The 24,835-nt window shown below is 42.8% G+C and overlaps 1 protein-coding gene across 5 annotated transcripts in view; it reads right to left on the bottom strand.

Annotated features, from left to right (window-relative positions):
- The window catches only part of LOC141095628 (protein adenylyltransferase SelO-like), a 52,267-nt gene that overhangs the window by 6,401 nt on the left and 21,031 nt on the right, over positions 1-24,835 (bottom strand). For all 5 annotated transcript variants that reach the window (XM_073581752.1, XM_073581748.1, XM_073581751.1 and 2 more), the window contains exons 6-13: positions 22,197-22,253; positions 18,965-19,063; positions 17,227-17,294; positions 16,154-16,241; positions 14,744-14,813; positions 13,327-13,399; positions 6,508-6,591; positions 4,785-4,914 (exon numbers count right to left, since the gene is read on the bottom strand). In XM_073581752.1, coding sequence (XP_073437853.1) covers positions 4,785-4,914; positions 6,508-6,591; positions 13,327-13,399; positions 14,744-14,813; positions 16,154-16,241; positions 17,227-17,294; positions 18,965-19,063; positions 22,197-22,253 — 669 coding nt within the window. The remainder of the gene's footprint in view (positions 1-4,784; positions 4,915-6,507; positions 6,592-13,326; positions 13,400-14,743; positions 14,814-16,153; positions 16,242-17,226; positions 17,295-18,964; positions 19,064-22,196; positions 22,254-24,835) is intronic.

Genomic DNA, 24,835 nt, shown 5'->3' with positions numbered 1-24,835 from the left:
GGATTATACTCAAAGTCTCTATGTGTTATATCAGATAGTAGATAAGATCTGCTTTGGTTTTCCTAGAAACCTCAAAATTGGATGTTTTGTTTTTTTTATACATTTTAGTTGATAATGTTTCTCAAATAATAAGGGGTCACTCATTTCTCATTAGTCACAGTACTGTAGAGATGGTCGGTCTCTCTGTGTCTGGAGGACCCAACACATCCAGGTATTTCATGTTCACCCTAATGATTTCAATGGAAAACCGTGTAATACTTCTTCTCCCCTGTGGGAGTGCTGTAACAGGACAATCTGTAATCAACTGATCAAAGGACCCGTCTAACAAGGTATCGTCCAAAACAAGAAGAACTGGAACTTTGGCGTTCAAAGGATGCAGATCTACTGGGTGACTAATGGATCTGATGTAGGGCTATGCCAGGGAGCGGAGTCTAACGGAATAAGACTTCTTTTGCCCTTAGGCCCTTTAGTGTAGGTGCACACGGCGTCTTTTTCAGGTGGATTCCGCCTTGAAACCGCCTGTGAAAGTGCTAAAAAAAGGACAAAAAAATTAATGTGTGCACATCGGTGCCAAATGACGACTTGCTATGAATATGCTCCATTTTTTATCACTTCTCGAAAGCCAGGAAGCAACAAAAGAAGTGACCGATCCATTCTCCAGGCGGCTGCCGATTGGAAGCAGACACTATGTAAAATATGATTTTTTTTTCAAAAAAAAAAAGGCCGCAAAAACCATCCAAAAAGATGTCAGAAAAGGCTCCTCAGTGGAAATGCCACAAGCTTTGTTTTGAAGAGTCTTCTGCTTCAAAATCAATGTGGGTACTCCAGCATCTAAAAGACGCCATGTGCTCATACCCTTAGGCCTCCTTCACACGTCACATAAGTGAAAAACCAGTACTGGTGCCATCAGTGTGTCACCATGTGTCCGTGTTTACCATCAGTGTGTCATCAGTGTGACACCCGTGTGTCCGTGTTTACCATCAGTGTGTCATCAGTGTGACACCCGTGTGTCCGTGTTTACCATCAGTGTGTCATTAGTGTGACACCCGTGTGTCCGTGTTTACCATCAGTGTGTCATCAGTGTGACACCCATGTGTCCGTGTTTACCATCAGTGTGTCATCAGTGTGACACCCGTGTGTCCGTGTTTACCATCAGTGTGTCATCAGTGTGACACCCGTGTGTCCGTATTTACCATCAGTGTGTCATCAGTGTGACACCCGTGTGTCCGTGTTTACCATCAGTGTGTCATCAGTGTGACACCCGTGTGTCCGTGTTTACCATCAGTGTGTCATCAGTGTGACACCCGTGTGTCCGTATTTACCATCAGTGTGTCATCAGTGTGACACCCGTGTGTCCGTGTTTACCATCAGTGTGTCATCGGTGTGACATCCGTGTGTCCGTGTTTACCATCAGTGTGTCATCGGTGTGACATCCATGTGTCCGTGTTTACCATCAGTGTGTCATCAGTGTGACACCCGTGTGTCCGTGTTTACCATCAGTGTGTCATCAGTGTGACACCCGTGTGTCCGTGTTTACCATCAGTGTGTCATCAGTGTGACACCCGTGTGTCCGTATTTACCATCAGTGTGTCATCAGTGTGACACCCGTGTGTCCGTGTTTACCATCAGTGTGTCATCGGTGTGACATCCGTGTGTCCGTGTTTACCATCAGTGTGTCATCAGTGTGACACCCATGTGTCCGTGTTTACCATCAGTGTATCATCAGTGTGACACCAGTGTGTCCGTGTTTACCATCAGTGTGTCATCGGTGTGACACCAGTGTGTCCGTGTTTACCATCAGTGTGTCATCGGTGTGACACCCATGTGTCCGTGTTTACCATCAGTGTATCATCAGTGTGACACCCGTGTGTCCGTGTTTACCATCAGTGTGTCCGTGTGACCTCCACATGTCCATGTTTACCATCAGTGTGTCCGTGTGACCTCCACATGTCCATGTTTACCATCAGTGTATCATCAGTGTGACACCCGTGTGTCCGTGTTTACCATCAGTGTGTCCGTGTGACCTCCACATGTCCATGTTTACCATCAGTGTGTCCGTGTGACCTCCACATGTCCATGTTTACCATCAGTGTGTCATCAGTGTTTTTCTGATATGTATAAAGAATTAAATGACAAAGTTTCTCCTAGAGGTTGCTATGTTAAACACGGATAACAAATGGATGCCATCCGTGTGCTGTACGAGTTTTTCACACACCCATAGACTTGTATTGGCCCTTGTCATTGATGCTGGCAGAAAAAAATAGACATGTCTCCGTGTGTTTTATTGGACACGCAGTCAGTGTAAAAACACAGACATACTGTATGCATAGCAGCATAGGGTATAATGGGCACGTGCGGTATCTGTGAAAAAACTGGACACCACACGTACTGGAAACATGAACATGTGAACGAGGCCTACGAGTGTGTGGACTCCCCACAGGAAATCCTCAGCTCGTTACTCCCAGAATAGTCAATTAGCAATAGGTGATGACAATTACACACCAGGACATGGTACTGAGGAAGCAGGCAGTCATTGTGGGGGCGGTCATTTCCAGGAGATAACAGCAGTCAGGGTGGGCAGCAGACAAAATGAGAGGAGCTCAAAAAGGCATCCAGATATATCGGAAACACTTTACAGACCATCAGGAACCAAATAATCCCAGGACTGTGGGTCCATAAAAAGGCTTGGACAGCCGGGAATTATCTGGTGTCATTTAGAGTGCCGAGTCTCCTAACCCAGCATGGCGTATGACAGCCTGGATGGAGAGCGCTGCACACCACTGTTGGTCATGCGCTGCACCGTGACCATGACGATTTTATTACAAGCGCTCCACTCACACGTACAGTGGGGCAAAAAAGTATTTAGTCAGTCAGCAATAGTGCAAGTTCCACCACTTAAAAAGATGAGAGGCGTCTGTAATTTACATCATAGGTAGACCTCAACTATGGGAGACAAACTGTGAAAAAAAAATCCAGAAAATCACATTGTCTGTTTTTTTTTTTCATTTTATTTGCATATTATGGTGGAAAATAAGTATTTGGTCAGAAACAAGCAATCAAGATTTCTGGCTCTCACAGACCTGTAACTTCTTCTTTAAGAGTCTCCTCTTTCCTCCACTCATTACCTGTAGTAATGGCACCTGTTTAAACTTGTTATCAGTATAAAAAGACACCTGTGCACATCCTCAAACAGTCTGACTCCAAACTCCACTATGGTGAAGACCAAAGAGCTGTCAAAGGACACCAGAAACAAAATTGTAGCCCTGCACCAGGCTGGGAAGACTGAATCTGCAATAGCCAACCAGCTTGGAGTGAAGAAATCAACTGTGGGAGCAATAATTAGAAAATGGAAGACATACAAGACCACTGATAATATCCCTCGATCTGGTGCTCCACGCAAAATCCCACCCCGTGGGGTCAGAATGATCACAAGAACGGTGAGCAAAAATCCCAGAACCACGCGGGGGGACCTAGTGAATGAACTGCAGAGAGCTGGGACCAATGTAACAAGGCCTACCATAAGTAACACACTACGCCACCATGGACTCAGATCCTGCAGTGCCAGACGTGTCCCACTGCTTAAGCCTGTACATGTCCGGGCCCGTCTGAAGTTTGCTAGAGAGCATTTGGATGATCCAGAGGAGTTTTGGGAGAATGTCCTATGGTCTAATGAAACCAAACTGGAACTGTTTGGTAGAAACACAACTTGTCGTGTTTGGAGGAAAAAGAATACTGAGTTGCATCCATCAAACACCATACCTACTGTAAAGCATGGTGGTGGAAACATCATGATTTGGGGCTGTTTCTCTGCAAAGGGGCCAGGACGACTGATCCGGGTACATGAAAGAATGAATGGGGCCATGTATCGTGAGATTTTGAGTGCAAACCTCCTTCCATCAGCAAGGGCATTGATGATGAAACGTGGCTGGGTCTTTCAACATGACAATGATCCAAAGCACACCGCCAGGGCAACGAAGGAGTGGCTTCGTAAGAAGCATTTCAAGGTCCTGGAGTGGCCTAGCCAGTCTCCAGATCTCATCCCTATAGAAAACCTTTGGAGGGAGTTGAAAGTCCGTGTTGCCAAGCGAAAAGCCAAAAACATCACTGCTCTAGAGGAGATCTGCATGGAGGAATGGGCCAACATACCAACAACAGTGTGTGGCAACCTTGTGAAGACTTACAGAAAACGTTTGACCTCTGTCATTGCCAACAAAGGATATATCACAAAGTATTGAGATGAAATTTTGTTTCTGACCAAATACTTATTTTCCACCATAATATGCAAATAAAATGAAAAAAAAAACAGACAATGTGATTTTCTGGATTTTTTTTTCTCAGTTTGTCTCCCATAGTTGAGGTCTACCTATGATGTAAATTACAGACGCCTCTCATCTTTTTAAGTGGTGGAACTTGCACTATTGCTGACTGACTAAATACTTTTTTGCCCCACTGTACACCTTGGGATGGCACCTATAGACGTTATCCCGCACTCGGCGTCACGTGCGTGTTCGCTATGCCTCCAGCAGGCTGTCATGTCAGGTCAGTCTTCATTTGCAAAAAAATAAACACCTAATTCCAGCCCTCATCGGTCCTTTATCAACACAATGTTTTTCAAACTCTGTCATTTATTTTCCCACGGGTCGTAGGATCAACATGTTCAAAGGGGGTGACAGGACGCACACACCCGTCAGCAGCAGTCTACAATGCCACAAGACCGGTATGGATGCGTCCTAAGATGGGAGACTGGATGGGGGTCATTTCGGACACAGGAGGGGATTGCTCACATGTGTTTTTGCCTGGTGTCCATCATGGGACTTAAAGCTACAAGCAGCTTGTTCAGATTAAACATTCCAGCGTGGGCCTGGTTGCCGATCCCGTACCTCCCTTCATCGTCAGATGTGTTTGGAACGTAATCTATTTCAAGAAAAACAGAGCGTAAATTACCAAGGTACTGAAAAAAAAAAAAAGTTAATTAAAATAAATAATAATTGCAACCATTTCAACAATGGACCTTATTTCTGGCTCGGTAACTACATGAGAAACTTAGAAGGAACCGAAGTCTCCCCATCTCCAGTGCTGCAAGCTATAGGGTATTTATTTTCGCAGGAGAGGCTACAGATTTCCAGATGCTCTCTGCCGTCCTCCTCCTCGCAGACACGAGCGGTAACGCAAATGATTGTTAGTGGTACATGATAAACGTTCCCTGTTATGCTAACCAGAGTAATCTGTGTAAGTCGTGGCAGGCACATAATGCTCATCTATCACCTGGAACATTTATTTTCTTTGGAAAATATGTTAAATCCTTCCGTGCTGGGGGGGAAAGGTATCCAGCATGCCTTTCAGATCTGCACAGAATGGATGGCTGCAAACAAGACGAAGGGTCAACCGTTGTGCATTATGTAGTGTTCAAATAAATAAAGATACACTATGGTATGCCATTACTTTGTAATTGCCGGGGGTCCGACATACAAGACCCCCAAAATGATCTTGAGAAGGATGGGACAACAGCGCTAAACCAGTGTTGGGTCGCTTTCTTCTCCGGCTTGGCGAGGGTAACTGTACTTCTCTGATCAGCAAGTTTTGTGGCTTCCATCTTAGGTCCAGCACTGTGCAATGAAGTCTGAGGCTACACGGTGACTTTGACACCTGTTGAGCGGTCCAAAATTTGCAAGGTGCCATTGCTACACCGCAGCGCAATACAGGTGAATGTGGGCACATTGCTAGACCGAAGGTATTGTATCTGCAGGAAGCAAAGTGCAAGAAGTTCAACCTCATCAGATTTTTTTTTTTTTTAAACTTGCTTGTCGCAGAACTCTCAGGGCCAGGAACCATTCAGACATTCTACAAATTGGCCTGAGATCAGACCGCGGGTCTCCTGACCTGAGCATGACAGTTTCATATATGGCCATGAAACTGTCACACTCAGATCAGGAGACCCACGGTCCGTCCAGGCATTGCAGTCCGATCTCGAACCGATTTGTATGGACGCCTGAATGAACCTGTATGAAGAGACTCCATAATGTGCTGCAATGTAGAAGAAACACCTGGAGAACTTTGGTTGATGTCATGGCCAAAGTCGTTGTGTAGCCCCAGCTTTAGACATCTGTAAATTCCCTGACCAACTCAATAGGGCAGATTCACTATTCTCAGTTCACCTCAACATTGGCGTAAAATAACTTACATTTTGGTGCATCTAATTTTACACCTATTTATGACGGGTCTTAAACACTGCTCACACGAAAAGTGGGCCTGACATTGTTGAAAAGGAGAGGCTTAAAATGCAACTCTATGGAACAAAAAGGCCCAAAATTTAGGTGTGAAAAAGGTGAGCCATCCAAAAGGTGATATAAAGTTAGACAAAGGCATCTAAAGAGGCACATGTTAAGTCTGTCTAGCCTAAGCATTGCACAGGATTAGTAAATCTGCCCCTGCTCCTAGCATGCACAACAAATCCTTCTACAACGAAGAAGAATGGAGAATCAGTATAAGTGGGCAGTGGAGACTCACCAGCATTGTAACTTTCCATGAAACCAAAAGGGCCATAATCAATAGTGATGGACAGGAGGCTGAAGTTATCGGTATTGCACACACCTGCAATAAGAAAATGGGAAACTTCAGGTACTTAAATTCTAAATATCCAGTGTCTTAGAATTGGGTAGGTACTAGAGTTGGTGCGAATCGATGCGCAAGACCCAGTCCGTCAGCCACATCAGTAATCGGTGACGACGGAAGCGGGAGAAGCGCCTCTTACCGGAGGGTGGGTGTGGGAGAACCGCCTCTTACCTGACGGCGGGAGTGGGAGAACCACCTCTAATACCTGACGACATCCGCGGCTCTTCTTTTTACTAGATGCCATAGATTACTCGCGTGGCAAATGGACTGGGACCTGTGAATCACTTCGCACCAACTTTACTAGGTAATTATCATAGATGATACAAAGGCTTGTGACTCACTAAGACCCCAATACACAATATATCAAAGATGGCCAAACTCACTAATATTGGCGGGATCCACCAACAAACTAATATGAATGTGGATGTCCGTCTGACAGATGATACCCGGGGAGGGAAAGATCTGGCACATCGAATTTTCGACAGCCCATCCTTTTATTGTCTGGAAGATAAGCCGCTGCCAGAGTCCTTTGGCAGTGGCTCTCTTATACAGAACACAGGAAAGTCCGGCTGAGAGTTCTTGTGTATGAGGCAGATTTGCTCTCAGAATTTTGCGCATGTGCAATGATCACCATTTACTGGCGGATGCGCAATGGGACACAATCCTGGTTTCCGCAAAACTACTGTGCACATTGGTGGCCTTTAGACACATGGGAATACACAAGTAACAGACGAGAATATAAAGATGTCAGTCATAAGGATGGAGGCGTGATAGAGGCTGAGAAAAAGACCCTAAAGATGTGGACAACTTAATGTACAGTACATTTGGATCAAAATTCAGGTTCCATTTAAGCGGAAACGTGTCTTGTGAGTTAATGCAACACCAGGGTATTGGGTGTATATTTTGCAGGTTTCCATGTTCTCCCTATTTAATACTTCCTATGAATACGGCCCCTGTGTATGTAAGTCTTTGTAAATCGCTGCAGAACATGTTGGTGCTACAGAAGCAAAAAGAAGGAAAGAAATAACTTGCAATGATTACACACTCTGCTGTGTCTACAGAAATGCGTGATGAGCACTAAAGCTGCATGAAAGCAGAGATAAGGATTTGGAAGGAAGGTCACAGCATCTCACATCCGTACTGAGCAGCGGCGGGCAGGACAAGATAACACCGATCAGACGAGCTGTGACGGGGACAGCTTCAGAGCAGCAATCACAGACAGGTTACAGTTAGGTCCATATATATTTGGACAGAGACATTTTTCTAATTTTGGTTCTAGACATTACCACAATGAATTTTAAACAAAACATTTCAGATGCAGTTGAAGTTCAGACTTTCAGCTTTCATTTGAGGGTATCCACATAAAAATTGGATGAAGGGTTTAGGAGTTTCAGCTCCTTAACATGTGCCATCCTGTTTTTAAAGGGACAAAAAGTAATTGGACAGATTAAATAATTGTAAATAAAATGTTCATTTCTAGTACTTGGTTGAAAACCCTTTGTTAGCAATGACTGCCTGAAGTCTTGAACTCATGGACATCACCAGGCGCTGTGTTTCCTCCTTTTGATGCTCTGCCAGGCCTTCACTGCGGTGGTTTTCAGTTGCTGTTTGTTTGTGGGTCTTTCTGTCTGAAGTTTAGTCTTTAACAAGTGAAATGCATGCTCAATTGGGTTGAGATCAGGTGACTGACTTGGCCATTCCAGAATATTCCACTTCTTTGCTTTAATAAACTCCTGGGTTGCTTTGGCTTTATGTTTTGGGTCATTGTCCATCTGTAGTATGAAACGACGACCAATCAGTTTGGTTGCATTTGGCTGGATCTGAGCACACAGTATGGCTCTGAATACCTCAGAATTCATTCGGCTGCTTCTGTCCTGTGTCACATCATCAATAAACACTAGTGACCCAGTGCCACTGGCAGCCATGCATGCCCAAGCCATCACACTGCCTCCGCCGTGTTCTACAGATGATGTGGTATGCTTTGGATCATGATCTGTACCACGCCTTCGCCATACTTTTCTCTTTCCATCATTCTGGTAGAGGTTGATCTTGGTTTCATCTGTCCAAAGAATGTTCTTCCAGCACTGTGCTGGCTTTTTTAGATGTTTTTTAGCAAAGTCCAGTCTAGCCTTTTGATTCTTGATGCTTATGAGTGGCTTGCACCGTGCAGTGAACCCTCTGTATTTACTTTCATGCAGTCTTCTCTTTATGGTAGATTTGGATATTGATACACCTACCTCCTGGAGAGTGTTGTTCACTTGGTTTGCTGTTGTGAAGGGGTTTCTCTTCACCATGGAGATTATTCTGCGATCATCCACCACTGTTGTCTTCCGTGGGCGCCCAGGTCTTTTTGCATTGATGAGTTCACCAGTGCTTGCTTTCTTTCTCAGGATGTACCAAACTGTAGATTTTGCCACTCCTAATGTTGTAGCAATTTCTCGGATGGGTTTTTTCTGTTTTTGCAGCTTAAGGATGGCTTGTTTCACCTGCATTTAGAGCTCCTTTGACCGCATGTTTCCTTCACAGCAAAACCTTCCAAATGCAAGCACCACACCTCAAATCTACTCCAGGCCTTTTATCTGCTTAATTGAGAATGACATAAAAAAGGGATTGCCCACACCTGTCCATGAAATAGCCTTGGAGTCAATTGTCCAATTACTTTTGGTCCCTTTAAAAACAGGGGGGCACATGTTAAGGAGCTAAAATTCCTAAACCCTTCATCCAATTTTAATGTGGATACCCTCAAATGAAAGCTGAAAGTCTGAACTTCAACTGCATCTGAATTGTTTTGTTTAAAATTCATTGTGGTAATGTCTAGAACCAAAATTAGAAAAATGTTGTATCTGTCCAAATATATATGGACCTAACTGTACATCAGCTGGAGAAATGAAGTGGCATGAAAGCCCCCAGCAGTCGTCTCTGGGATCTCTCAGCCTGAATCCTCTACAGAACGTGATTCCCGTATGATGAATATATGCATTAGTAACTTTATGATATGTGTTGGCTATGAAGAATATAAAGCATTGTAGCTTTTTTTCTATCATCTTCATTGTAAAACGTAAAAACTTACACCACGCCAGAAAATATTATGGAGTAAAATTCTTTTAAAAAGGAATGTATCAGCGACAGTCACATTAGCTAAAACCATTACTTACATCCTGATCATAGAGATGAGGCCAAGTATTTATTCCCTTAGCTGTGCAGCAGCCGCGCTATCCCAGCAGCACACCAAGGTTTCTCACGTTGTGCTCTTACTGCCTTGGTTTGGCGTTTGCTACATCTGTAGGGTTTTTTTTCCTTCTATTTTGTGCACATGGTTATGACAGCAGACATCTTGGTCTCCTCTGATAATAGCTTTCACAAGTACTTTAGCAAACTCAATTTAACCCCTTCCCACCTGAGCCAATATTTACATTTTTTTCCCCCTTGTTCCAAAATCCATATTCCCTTACTACCAAGTCTGTAGTAGCCTTTTTGGGTTGACTGCTTCTGACAGACTTTACTTTAGAAAAATGTTCTCTTAGGGTACCGTTACACTTAGCGATGCACCAGCGATCCCGACAACGATATGGATGGCTGGTGCATCGCTAAATGGTCGCTAGTGAGCTGCCACACAGGCAGATCTCACCAGCGACATCGCAGGGGTCGGGGGTCGCTACTTACCTGTCAGACGCGGCGATCCTGATGTCCTCCCGCCCGCGTCCACGCTTCGCTCGTCAGCGCCACAGGAAGCCCAGCAGGAAGCGCCCGACGAGAAATGGACCAGGACGTTCTCGCGCGACGAGCGATAACCAGCGGGGGAGCCGGTCGGAGGTAAGTATCACATGTAGCGATATCGCTAGCAATATCGCTGCTACGTCACAAAATCGGTGACGTTACAGCGATATTGCTAGCGATATCGCTATGTGTAACGGGGGCTTTAGTGGTTAAAGGCAGATGCCAGCTGTAGATCATCCTAATCTGGACATTTTTTGAAGAATAATTTATATGTAGGCACCTGACTTTACCCCAACAGCAGATGTTGGAGGTGATAAAGATCAACTAATTGGATTTCAACTGACTAATCCTTTGTTATCAGGAGGATAAACAACTACTGTGGGTCCTACACCCATGACATCTAGTCCCATGCTTGGTGCGCATGTTTTGGTACATCTTCTGTTCTAGACGTTATTTTTCAGGTAATTTGTTCTATACATATCATTTGTGCATACTATGGGACCCATCTCTGGCATACTGTTGCCTACTAGGTCCCCTGATAACTTTACTGTACAGTCACATGCCCAGTATACAGCTCCGGCAAAAATTAAGAGACCACCACATCAAATCCCTGTCATGGGCAGCCCATTCTCCAGACCTGAACCCCATTGAAAACCTCTGGAATGTAATCACGAGGACGATGGATAGTCACAAGCCATCAAACAAAGAACTGCTTAAATTTTTGCGCCAGAAGCAAAGACTGGTGGCAAGCAAGCCAAGACGCATGAAAGCTGTGATTAAAAATCATGGTTATTCCACAAAATATTGATTTCTGAACTCTTCCCGAGTTAAAACATTAGTATTGTTGTCTCTAAATGATTATGAACTTGTTTTCTTTGCATTATTTGAGGTCTGAAAGGACTGTTTGTTTGTTTTTTAATTTTGACCATTTCTCCTTTTCAGAAAAAAAAAAACAAAATTTATTGCTTTATTCAGAGCCATGTTGTCAGAAGTTTGTAGACTAAAAGAAGAATTTACATTTTACTCAAAATATACCTATAAAGAGAAAAATCAGACAAACTGAACATTTGGAAGTGGTCTCTTAATTTTTGCCAGAACTGTATATATGGTATGTATGTATATGGGGCACATGGCTGACCACGCTTTTTACAAGTGGCCTTAGTCCCATCCTCTGCACTCTTTTTTCTGTCTGACCTCTTCATGCATACAGCTATTATATAGAGAAAACAAAAAGCAAAAAACACAACTAAAAAGTAAAAAATAAACTGCAAATAATGCATAAAGGTAATAATAATAATAAGGGTATTTAGTAAACATAATTCATGTCACTTGGCAAGTGAAAAGGTTTTAAATACTAGAGTAGGACTGTCCCACAAGGGTTGCCGTGACGTGGCGGGATGCTTGTACATTATTTTGATCAAAATTATGTTTACTAAATACCCTTATTATTATTACCTTTATGCATTATTTGCAGTTTATTTTTTATTTGTGTTTTTTGCTTTCTGTTTTCTCTGGTTAATGGTCATGTGTTAATATGCACTTACATTGTGAATACACATTAATTTATTTTCTCAGTTCAGACTTAAGTTTTCTTTATACAGCTATTATATGTAGGCTCATCTTATTCAGAAATTATGTATCTGTAAATGATGTTTTTTGACTGCTGGAGTTTTAGCGATCAAACAGTAGAAGTATCAGCTTCAGACCATACAGCAACTCCCCAGAGATTAGAAGTAATGAACTGTGTACAGATCTGGCTAAACATTATAATTCCTTGCAAGATCTATTAGTCTAGAAATGAACTGATTGAATTTATATAAGACTGAGGAAACAAAGAAATTTTGGAGGCAACATAGGACACGCTGCCAATGATCACTATGTAATGCTGCTATATTGCAGGTGAATGGGGTCATATTAAGGTCCGTAAGGTACCCCGAAAATAAATTCATAAAAAGCCAAAAAACAGTTGTATTTGTTGTGACTTGCCTGTCACAGTACCTTGTAGGTCGCAATGCGATACAACTGTAGATCTGAAGTAGCAGCCACATACAGCAATCTTTAGTTATGTGTTGTAACGGCAGCGGTCGTGCCCACCGCCGTTCCCCTAGCACCGGGTACCCCCGCGGCTGTTTCTTACCCGGCCCGTCGCGTGCCGCCGCCTCCTCCTCTCTCCCGCTCACGCGTGCCTCCCTCCTCCTCCTGCTCACGCGCGCCCCGCCTCCTTGGTCTCCCGACAGCTGCTGGCCCGCACATGCGCATTAGGTTGCGGGCGCGCGGCCGTCGGGTTGTTTAACCCTGCGGTGGGCGGCGGCCGATTAGCGGTTAGCCAATCGCCTGCCAGCAGGGGATATATCAGGCGTCTCCCATAAGGGGAAGACGCCTGATTATTGTGTGTGTCTACCTGCTCTAATTTGGCCGCCTATAGCTTGTCTATAGGTCTTCCCTATGTCCTGTGCTTTTCCTAGTTCCAGTCTTGCTGTCTCTGCCACTGGTTGTTGTCCTGTCTTCCTGCCCGTCCTCTGTCCTGCCTGGTCCGGGTGCCACTGTCTACGTTCCCCGGTCCCCTGTCTCTGTTCCGTCCTCCAGTGTCTGCTCAAGTTCCATGTCCTGTACTCCTGCCCATTGCCTGTCAGTCGTCCGTGCTGCCTTCTCTCACTTCCTGCATGGAGTCCCGTTCCTTGGTAAGCCTCTCCAGCCTTTAGTCATTTCAGTCCCTCGAGCCGCCCCTCTTGGTTCCAGCTGTCACAGTGTCTGACCCCCCGCGGGCCTGCCCCTAATGGTCCCTGTATAGGGGTCGGTTCCACCTGGTGCGCTCGTCCCGGGGGCCTCAGTTCCGTGACCCAGAGGGTCCACTCTCGGACGCTGCCAAAACCTCTGAAGCGTCACAGTCCATACCCCTGAAGCGTCACATGTGTACTGAAGTCGCCGTATAATTGCAGCCTTTGAAACACTGTAAATCAGGTACTGGACTACATGGTAGTTTTTGTGTACACTTACCATGTGCAAAACCTATGGCCATCCACCGTGCAATCATGTCTGCCGTTTGAGACACTATTATATTGAAGAAAGCCTGCAATAAAAAGATTGGTTATAACCTGGGTATCCATAAATACTGTAGGCACCCCCAGACCCTAATTACAGACCTGAAAATGATAGCTTTCTACAGATAGCTATTTGGTGTGACAAACATTTCCAAAGGTCTCAATTCACATGATGGAGGGCAATTTTTACACACAGAACCGCTTGGTCAGTAGTGGACCCCTGTCCCGGTACAGTATATGGAGCTCTTTGCAGTCCAATAGCTCTTTATAATGGACATTTCCACTTACTTTGGAAGTGAAGGGATCATTGCAATCACCAGTGTACTACAGCTATTTGGTTGGGGTTAGACTCTTGGCACCCCGACCAATGTAAAACTGATGTGCAGTGATGGCTAGCGACAGCACAGATGGAATACACCAGCCTGACAGTAATGAGACCACCTTATTCTGGAGTAAAACGCTATCGCTCGCTGCCATTGAATTGGGTAGCGTGGTATAAAAATTGATGAAATGTAATTTCCCTCTCAGAGACTAGTGTCCCCCAAAAACATTATCCTGGCATCTACCACTACTGGCAGACGATGGTGGACAATAGTGACAATATTGCTCGTATGTGACAAAAGAAAGAGAAAAGAATCCAATACAGATGATTTTATTCCCAAAGAGCTGACACCAGGGGTGTATTGTGGCTCCAATAAACATTAGATAGTTGTCAGCTCTTAAAACTGTATATCATAGGTATACATTGATGAGGATTTTCTGACGTAGACCTGCAAGGGCCCACAGTGTATATAGCGCCCACAGTCTATCATATAAATAATGTGAGGTCGTTTTTCTCCGGGATGTCGTTGTATAAAATGAAGTCAACTGTTGTATTCTATGAATAGTGGGCAATAACTGTTTACCTGCAAAATCATGCGGTCATTAACAATTGCGCTAATTCGCAGATAAAACACACTAGAGCAGTTTTCACCCGCCCTGCAGTCACAGCTGTCTGCAGCTTCACTTGGCCTTACCCTTATATATACATAATAGTTCACCAATATGAATACAGTTTTCTTTTTTTAACCCTTCTAGATTTGACAAATCGGTTTGTCAACTTTGACACGATTCCTAGTCAATAGATAGACCATCAGATTTAGAATTGTTAGCGGTGCCAAGATCCTAACCAGGACCAAGGATCTGTTAGAAGGGGCAAGAGCAACACCTCTTCATGGCTTCCTACTGCACACTGTCACATTCATAGCAATCGTGCATTGTTCTAGTCAATACAAGCCGAGCCCTGCAGCCTCGTCGGAGAGCTGATTATTGCTCCTTCATGAGGGCATGAACTTTGCATAATAATAAGTATTATATTGTGGGTCTGGTCTCACCAGAATTCTATCGGGATCTGTCCGGATAATGGCTGGAAAGTGTTTGGTAATGATAAAATCCACTAATTCCCTAGAAAAACAAAATGTATAACAGGCAGCGCTATAAATGTACATAGAAGGGACCTTTTAATAATAAAAGTATTTCCTATCTAGCATAATCACATTAGCAATAAAGATTTACCAAGTGGCTCAAATATGCATGTATTCAATGAATGGAAAGGAAGAAAGAAAAGTGAGAGATGGAGAGAGAGGAAGAGAGAGAAAAACTGAGAAAAAAAGAAAGAAAGATAGAAAGAAAAAAGAGAGACAGAGAAAAAGAGAAAGCGAGAGAAAGAAAGAAAAGCAGAGAGAAAAGAAAGAGAAAGAGCAAGAGAAAGAAAGAGAGAGAAAAAGAGAAAGAAAGAGAGAAAAAGAGAAAGAGAAAGAGAGAAAAAGAGAAAGAGATAAAGAGAAAGAGCGAGAGAAAGAAAGAGAAATAAAGAGAAAAAGAAAAAGAGAGAAAAAGAAAAAAGAGAGAGGAAGAGAGAAAGAAGAAAAGAGAAAAAGAGAGAAAGAGAGGAAAAAAGAAAAAGAGAGAGAGAAAGAAAGAGAAAAACTGAGAGAAAAAGAAAGATAGAAAGAAAGATAGAAAGAAAGAAAAAAGAGAGACAAAGAGAAAAAGAGAAAGAAAAAGAGAGGAAAAAAAGAGAAAGACAGAAAAAGAGAGAGAAGAAACAGAGAGAGAGAAAAAGAGAAAAGAAAAAAAAAGAAAGAGAAAGACAGAAAGTATAATTACTCGCAGAATACATAGTCCGCTCCAGCTCTCCCCCTACGACTGTGACCGTCTCTGCTGGGCCGAAATATATGATGTCCCAACCAATAGATATATGACTCTTAAGCCAACCAGTGGTTCAGCAGTCAAGTGAACGGTTCAGTGGTCAAGTGAACGGTTCAGTGGTCAGGTGGTCATTATTGCTTCCAAACCATTGGAGACCTCCTGAGTGGTAGATCTGGAACAGAATGCGGGGAGGGAGGAGTATATAGCTCCTTTTTATCTTTTATAACCACGTATTCCCACAATTAACTTTTAAAGAAGACCAGAAACCCCTTATGGCCGTGAGCTGTAGCCCTCTCTCATTTCAGCTTGTGATGTGAGCTGCTGGAGCTTTGTTTCTGGAAGGACATCTATACGTAACCACGCATTCTTCATCCAACATGAGAGTGAATTCCCCCAACATCACTAGATGAATGTTACTGAATGCGCCGATTTCTGTGGGACCGGCCCATCACATAATGTGTCTGGAGCCCCCCCGACTCTCGTCAATGAGCAATTTGGGAAGCAATGTTCTTTTACTGTTATGTTATTAGTGGCCACAGATATATGTGCAACAAAAAATATTTCATAAATGGTCTTTCCAATATTCTTCTTACCGTAACAAGTGAAATTCTCCAGAATTAGACAAAATTTCAAGAGAACCAATGCGAAACCAAGATTTGGCAACCCGCAATACCACTGCCCCTATGCAGGAAGAGAATATGGAATATTCACTATACAACCGCAATTCTTCATTAAATTTAGGTAACTTTTTATATCCTGGGCTTGTGCACTTTTTATATCTTTGTTCAGAAGGAGCAGCTCATCCTGGATAGGTAAAGAGGGATATAGTACAAGAAGTAATGCACTGTGGTTGTAGTATAGAGGGCCGCTAATAAAGGGGCGCTAGAGCACAGCTAATCAGCACAGGCATTGTAATACAAGTTCATAGATCAGAGTATAAAAAAGGAGGAACGCATCCAAGTTATCAGAGTAAGCAGATGTCAAAGCTGTGGTTAGGGAGGAAAGCATCCAAGTTATCAGAGTAAGCAGATGGCAAGGCTGTGGATAGGGAAGAAAGCATCCGAGTTATCATAGTAAGCAGATGATAAGGCATTGGTTAGGGAGGAAAGCATCCAAGTTATCAGTGTAAGCAGATGGCAAGGCTGTGGATAGGGAAAAAAGCATCAGAGTTATCAGAATAAAAAGATGACAAGGCTGTCGATAGGGAGGAAAGCATGCACAAGGCAATATTATGAGGAAGGTGGAAGAAGTCACCTAGGTTGTGTAAAAATGGAAAGATGGATGAGAATTTACACCAGGTTATAGTGGTAAAACAGAAATCACACACTCCCAGACATCACAGTGTCAGTTCTCACGAAAGATAAGAACTCTCCAATAGCTTTGGAAGGAGAAATAAGTCTAGAAATGAAGCTGTGCTTATACATGAGAACTAGTAACATGGTTCTGGACACAGAACTCATATTAATCATTTAGCACTTGTAGATAATAGAGATAGGTCTAAAGTGAGTAAAACCAGAGCAGATTGCAAACTGCATTTCATGGGATCTTAAAAAATAAAAAAGGAAAGGAGATTTAAGACTTAAAAACTTGGTGCAACTTCCAAAGCCTTCAAGATGATATGAGCAGCACATACACTCATCTTCGACCACCTTCTTACAGCACGTACCCCGCTCTTTCTTAACATTTCCATTGTAGAACTGATCTCTCCAGACCGCATCATCGCTTACAACCAGACTGATAAACAGAACAAAAAAAAAGATCTGATCAATTCCAGATCAACAAGCTGTTGTATCACTTTACATTATAGACATCTATGGAACTGTTTTAATTTACGATGGCAGGTGATTGTGGAGAGCGGGGGGGGGGGACTGTGTTTGGCACAGTGGTTGGCACAGGCTGGCATTCAAATGTTGGTGTTCAAATACCCATTTTTCAGTGTTTTCACTGAGGCTTTTGCCTCTTTTTTTGTGCAGATTACAAGTTTTATTTGTCTACAGTACAAGTTTAATTAAATTAGTTTTGTTCACCAAAAGCGCTGCAAAAACCTTAATTGCATTTTTGCGCTCTCATTGTTTTCTATGGGTGACAGAAAAAACGCTCAAAGAGTTGATTTTAAAAAAAGCTGAAGTTTTCCAATTCATTTAGTAAATAAAAACAATCGTGTGCATGAGATTTCTAAGCTTTTGCTGTGTGAAACGCTGTTTTAATTTTCATAAAAAACACTGAAAAAAAAAACCACATTAGAAGTGCAACGTGTGAACATAACCTTGTTATAAATTATTAAGATGTAAATCATTAGAAGTTATCCTCATCCCTAAACAATAGGAAATGGCCACCACTATAACATATGTATTGCTTAATAGAACAATAGATCCCACATACATATTTGAAAAACAAGGATGTGGCATGCAATCATGTCATCACATCCAGGCTGAATGCACCAGCTCCAAAGAACAGAAGAATGTAGGAGAAAAACTGAGCCAAACAGTGTTCAAAATTTACGTAAACATTCCATTTTATTACTTATTAGTAGAAAGACACGTAACCAACAATTGATACCAGTGAAAAATACAGAAACCACTACCCCCAACCACTCTAATACCTCCAATAATACCTCATATAAAGATGGAAAAGAGGGGTTTTGGCAGCACAGTGGAGTACCCTTGAGAAAGCGGCACTCTGCTGCCGCGAAACGCGCGTCAGGGCGCACCACATCTCCGGATTCCCTTTTCTACCTCCTTCTGGTAAGCCCGGGTGCCTCTTTTTACTTATGTGCCGCACTTTATAATGTTCAAAGCCTTCAGTATTGTGCAATATAATATTTACTGTGGAACTTGTATCATGATGGCTATGAATATTTATTTCTGGCAATGTGACATATTGGTACACCACTGTGAATTTTTCCTTAATTTTTGAACACTGTTTGGCTCCGTTTTTCTCCTACATTCTTCTTAACATATGTATTGCATATAAAAATCAGTGTTGGGATCTGTGCACACGACAGCTTTTTCAGGGGGACTCCCCCTATACCCACCTGAAAAAGCTCTCAATAAACATTCAAAATGATGAGCGTATGCACAGCAATGTCAAAACACTTGCTGTGTATATTTTTCATATTTTGTCACTTTCTTCTTTTAACTTCTTTTAAAAGTCTTTGACTCCCCCAACACAATGTGTCCAGGGAGAGTGAGGATGCTCCCATACACATTAGACTCTCAGCCGATCCCAGCCATATTGGAGGGTTGGGCAGACGTTAGTCTGACGTGCATGGAGGCCTTTAATAATGCTGGTTCCCCTGATATGGCCACTGCTACTAGGTCTTCATGCTGTATGTGAGAAATGTTATCAATGAAAAATAATTGGTTCATCCATAAGACACACACAATATAAATGGCAGCATGTACCTGGCGGCTCTGCTGGTGGGAATGCCCAGGTAATGCATGGCCTCGCTGCACAGGAACTCTCTTACAGAGGAGCGGAGCACAGCTCTCCCATCACCCCTTCTAGAACAACATAAAATAAGGAATATTTAGGCATGACAGACTTACTGAAGAATTTCGGAGACGATCCTCCATCAAAACGTACAGCACCGTGCAGTGCAAGTCCAAATACAAGGATGGGATTTTCAAAGAAAAAAAAGAATTTTCTGCTCCATTTTTAAGGACATGAGCTTTACGCGACAAATTTTGAATCAAATTTGTGAGAAAATGTGTGTCGGGGAGAAAAAAAAATCTGCCATGTCTGAACTCCCCTCTGTGTATACGTAGAAGTGCAGAATTGTTACACAGATTTCTCTGGACACCCAATTCATCTGAATGGGTATAGAGCAAAAAAAAAATCCAGCAAACACTGCAGATGTATAGAACAGATTTACAAATGCAGAAATACATCTAAAATCTGACCGAAATCCCGCGATTGGCTTCTCTTAGATATCGGATTGTATGCTGAAGCATATTCCAAATATCTGATAGATGTGGACCTGAACCTCTGTCCAAAAATTAAGCCCCCCCCACCCTTGTCCTGCCGCTGTTCACGGCATCCAAGCGGTGACTGAATTGAGAGGGGGGGGCATGGACACTTCTGCACTTCCCGCCATTGACATCTATGGAAGTCACAGAAGCAGTTATCCTGCAGACATGCCGTAAATTTCTAACACAGGTAATTTTCTGATAATACGCGTTTTACTATTTTATTTATCAGGTTTTTGAGTTACAGTGGGTTGTTTTTTTTTTACAAAATGTTGAAAACGCTTTTTTTTTCATATCATCATGACCTGTATTTAAGAAAAATAGATAAATCTTGCAATTTTCACACTGGCCACTTGGGGTTATTCTAGACTGATATTTTTGCTCTTTACAAAAGACTTTTCAGAAGTCTCATTATCATCAGAGGCAGGATTACAAAGACAGGTAACACCCCTATAAACAGCTGATAACATAGGATCCACCAAACACAGTAACCAATATGTCTTCCTCCCATCAAAATGACCTGGGCACACGCTTATTAGATGCTTCGATACAGAAGATAGGGTCGGAGTGGGTGTATTGCTGCTAATGTACATTTTTCTGAAAGAACATAAAGTTAGAGCCTTAAAAAAAAAATCCAATGGTCAGCAGTATGAACATTGCAAGATTTCTCTCTATTTTTTGTAGCACAGATTGTGATATGTTCTATGAAAAAAAAATCTCCAGGCATTTAAAAGAAATACATTTAGGCTATGTGCGTACGTTGTGGATTTAATGCCTGTGGAAATTTTTGCGCGGATTCTGCCTCTCATGGCAGAAAACGCAATTGAAATTCCACGTGGTTTTGATGTGGATTTGATGCAAATTTTCAAGCGGATTTGTAAGCTAAATAAAGAAATATTATTTAAAAAAAAAATGTGATGTCATTTCCTTGTTCAACCTCTTCTTTTTCATTCTCCATTGAAGACCATAATATCATTACATACCATGTTCAAATATAATGTTTACACACTCAAAATAAATATACAGTATGTGAATATATATATATGTATATATACACATTTTATATATATATATATATATATATATATATATATATATATATATAGAGAGAGAGAGAGAGAGAGAGAGAGATTATATATATATATACATATAATACCGCGCCCTTGGTTTACTAGCGAACAGGTGTCAGCCAGATACCCTCATTAATAAAACAGTATATTAAGAGTTTAAAACACACACACACGAAATCTGCGTGAAACGCAATATCTGTATTTTTTAAAAAAAAATTTAAAAAATTGCGTGAGCGCCTGCATAATTTTCATAATCAGCAGAGGGAAAGCCAATGACTGATGTTAGTATTCTGGGAAGGAGCCAATAGCCATAAAGGTTCCCAGGCTATTAATATCAGCTCACAGATGTTTGCTTAGCCTTTACTGCCTATTTTACAGGGGAACCCCAGAAAAAAAAAGGACATGGGGTCCCCATATAAAATCGAACCAGGTAGACAGATGTGGGCTGATATTCATAGCCTGGGAAGGGGCCATGTATATTGGCACACCCCCAGGCTAAAAACATCAGCTCTCAGCCACCCCAGAAATGGCGCATCTTATAGAAGCGCCAATTCCGGCACTTAGCCTCGCTCTTCCCACTTGCCCTGTAGTGGTGGCAAGTGGGGTAATATTTGTGGGGTTGATGTCACCTTTGCATTGTCCGGTGACATCAAGCCCATGGCTTAGTAATGGAGAGATGCCTATAAGACACCTATCCATTACTAATACTATAGTTATATGGTAAATAAAGACACAGCCAGAATAAAGTCCATTATTAATCATAATTAACCATACTTACTTCATCGCCTAATCCCTGACTCCCTCATTTCCTGTAACAAATAAATAAACCACCATGTAATACTCCCTGTCCGACATAATCCATTTACCGAGTGTCCCACGAAGATTTCACATGTAGAACAATCACATTGGTAGATGTGACCGCTCTACCCAGCCTCCGGTGATACGCTGACAGGAGCTAATATCTCCCACAGTGTATCACTGCACTGCCATGAGAGTTCACAGCACCGATGCTTTCACTTATGGCAGTACCGCTGTGTGAGAACTTCCCCACACAGCGGAGCCATAGGTGACAGCATGGAGCTGATCAGCTGATACACTGCGGGGCGATAATCTCCTGTGAGTTTTTTTCTAGAACAGAGCGACAGCTTATACTATTCTCATAACCAATGAGTAATGCAAGCCTAAGGGTATGTGCGCACGCTGCGGATTGGGGTGCGGATTTGGCCGCGCGGATTTTGTAAAATCCGCAGGTAAATCTGCAGGTCAAAAGACCTGCTGTCTTACCTGCGGATTGCTCTGCGGTTTTGCCCTGAGGTTTTTCATCTCCTCAATGGAGGAGATGGCAAACCTCAGCGGAATCCGCAGAAAGAATCGACATGTCAATTCTTTCTGCGGTTTCAAAACGCGCGGAAAAATCCGCACCGTCTGCACTGCGGTTTTGTATTCCCATAGGGAATAATGGTACTGTACACCGCAGCAAAAACTGCTGCGGACCCGCAGCGGCCAATCCGCTGAGGAACCGCAGCAGAATCCGCAGCGTGTGCACACACCCTAAGACAAAGTAACAACAGAAGAAACAAAAAATGGAAGAGCATTACCTAGAATACGGGGTATTTCCTGATCCTTTTAATTGAAGTTCCCATCTTTCTCCATAGCTGCCAAAAAAGCTTACATAGTTAGATAATAAATAGATAAATAGACAGACAGACAGACAGACAGACAGACAGACAGATAGATAGATAGATAGATAGATAACAGTTATATAGATATACTAGTTGGCCCGTGCGAAATTTTCGCACATTGGTCGTCGGGGGCGCAGGCAATTTCAGAAAAAGCAAGCTGGTCAAATGTAAATGTATTTCATGAGCTGATGAACACAGACAGGTATTTATATATATACACAAGGAGAAAAAAGAGTGATTGAATCCAGACTATATTTAGAAAATTATCAGTCTTTATTATTACAAATATACACATTAGTCATAAATAGCAAAATTGCACATAGCAAATTGACACCAGAAATCAGGAAGGAAAAGCAGAGGAGGATGAGAAAACCCACTGCACCAAAAACCTACGCCAGGCTAGTATAAAAATAGCCCAAGTAACATGCAAGGTCAACACCACTGCACATATTGGTTATAAATACAACCATAATAGGTTTAAAGAAACGAAGATCCCGCAGGGCTGGCTCGTCAACATGAAAAGGAGTAGCGGTAAACCGTCCCATAAAATACATATGTTACGTCATAACAGCAAAAAATAATACAGAGGGAGGGCTTACCAAATGGTGCACAGGTACCCCAGACTGTAAGGCGATCCCTGACGCACGTTTCGCGCTACCAAAAGCGCTTTCTCAAGGAGATAAGGCTGAATCAGCTGAAGGACCTTTTATATCCATGGTAACGGTCACATGTATAGACGTGACGTGAGTAAACCAATCAGAATGGCCATAGCGGCGTATGCGCCGTGTCACCACCAGGTCCTCAAACATGCAGCCAGGCGCCCAGCACGAGAGCGCACGCGCGGGGGGGGGTTAGCCACCGCACTTGCGTCCCAGGCTCAGAGGGCGCCGACTCCATGGAGAGGACACCTGGAGGACATATACCGCATGCACACAGCCAATGAGTCAGAGCCGATGTACACAAAAATCCTGGTGCATAAAATAGCACAATTGCATATATGAAGAGTTAAAAACAATTACAATCAGGTACAATTAGAGCCATATTGTCCAGTACAAAACAGCAGCATAATCAAGAAGATAATTGTTTAGACACATATGACTCCTAAAACAAACCCCCAAATACACCCACAATATAATTGTGAGAAAATTAACCATCAATCACAAAACACCTTTTGGGAAGAGGGATGAAGAGAGGGGGAAATTTTTAGGATCACGTTGGTAAGTCCAAATCGGAATAAAATCTTCATGAAGATCCTATTGTGGTACAGCTATATGACTGGAACAAGAAATAGCAGTAAAGGTCCCGTTCGTCCAAGACAGCCAGCAATTAGACAAATATCAACTAGAAAATGAAAAAACATACAAAATTAAAAACAAATAAAATGCCCACAGTGATGGGGAAATGTATACAATAGTGGATGCGGCAAGGACATAGTAACTATAAAAAGGAGGCGAAGCTTAGGGACTCGTTGAGACCTTTCGGGGTCACTGTGTCTAAAGTGACAATCCACTTGGTCTCTCTTTGGGCCAAAATTTTCTTATAATTACCGGCTCTAATCCCCAGATGAATGCAATCTATAACCCTCACCATAAACGTTTGTGGGTCACAATTGTGCACCAACTTAAAATGGCGAGGGATTGTCTTTAAGGTAGAAGAAACGGCCACTGTCTTGGCCGCCAGTATGTCTCGCACATGCTCATGAACCCTTACACGTAGTTCTCTTGAGGTTAAGCCAACGTATATCATGGGGCATCCGCATGTAGCATAATAGATGACATTGGTACTCCCACATGATATACGTTGGGTGATCCGAAATTCTCTCAATCTATCCGAGTTATGGAACGTAGAGCACCGCAAGACATTCAGGCAGGCAAGACAGTGGCCGCAAGGGATAGAACCAGCTATTGGGTCCCTAGAGCCAAACGGGTTAGTCGGTGCTGGAACATAATGACTCCTTACAAGGAGATCTTTTAAATTTTTGGACCTCCTAGAGGACATCATAGGACGATCTTCGATGGCCAGATTTAATGAAGGTTCAGAGCCCAACACAGCCCAATGCTTGGTGAGAATCTCCCTCATATGGTCCCACTCATGATTGCAGGTCGAAATAAAACGGATAGGACCAAAATTACTGGAAGTGCCACCACTGTCACCTCTATGGCCAGTAACTGCACGGGGATACAATAGATCCCTACGTGCCGTTGTCCTTGCCCTGTCATAGCCCCTCCGGATGCCCCATGACATACGTTGGCTTAACCTCAAGAGAACTACGTGTAAGGGTTCATGAGCATGTGCGAGACATTCTGTCGGTCAAGACAGTGGCCGATTCTTCTACCTTAAACACAATCCATCGCCATTTTAAGTTGGTGCACAATTGTGACCCACAAACGTTTATGGTGAGGGGTATATGTAGATTGCATTCATCTGGGGATTAGAGCCGGTAATTATAAGAAAATTTTGGCCCAAAGAGAGACCAAGTGGATTGTCACTTTAGACACAGTGACCCCCGAAAGGTCTCAACGAGTCCCTGAGCTTCGCCTCCTTTTTATAGTTAC

The sequence above is a fragment of the Dendrobates tinctorius genome, unplaced genomic scaffold, assembly GCF_039654945.1.
Source record: "Dendrobates tinctorius isolate UK_male_01 unplaced genomic scaffold, ASM3965494v1 ptg000070l, whole genome shotgun sequence".
Lineage (NCBI taxonomy): Eukaryota > Metazoa > Chordata > Amphibia > Anura > Dendrobatidae > Dendrobates > Dendrobates tinctorius.
The sequence above is the reverse complement of the archived record's forward strand: the minus strand, read 5'-3'. Positions and strand labels throughout refer to the sequence as shown.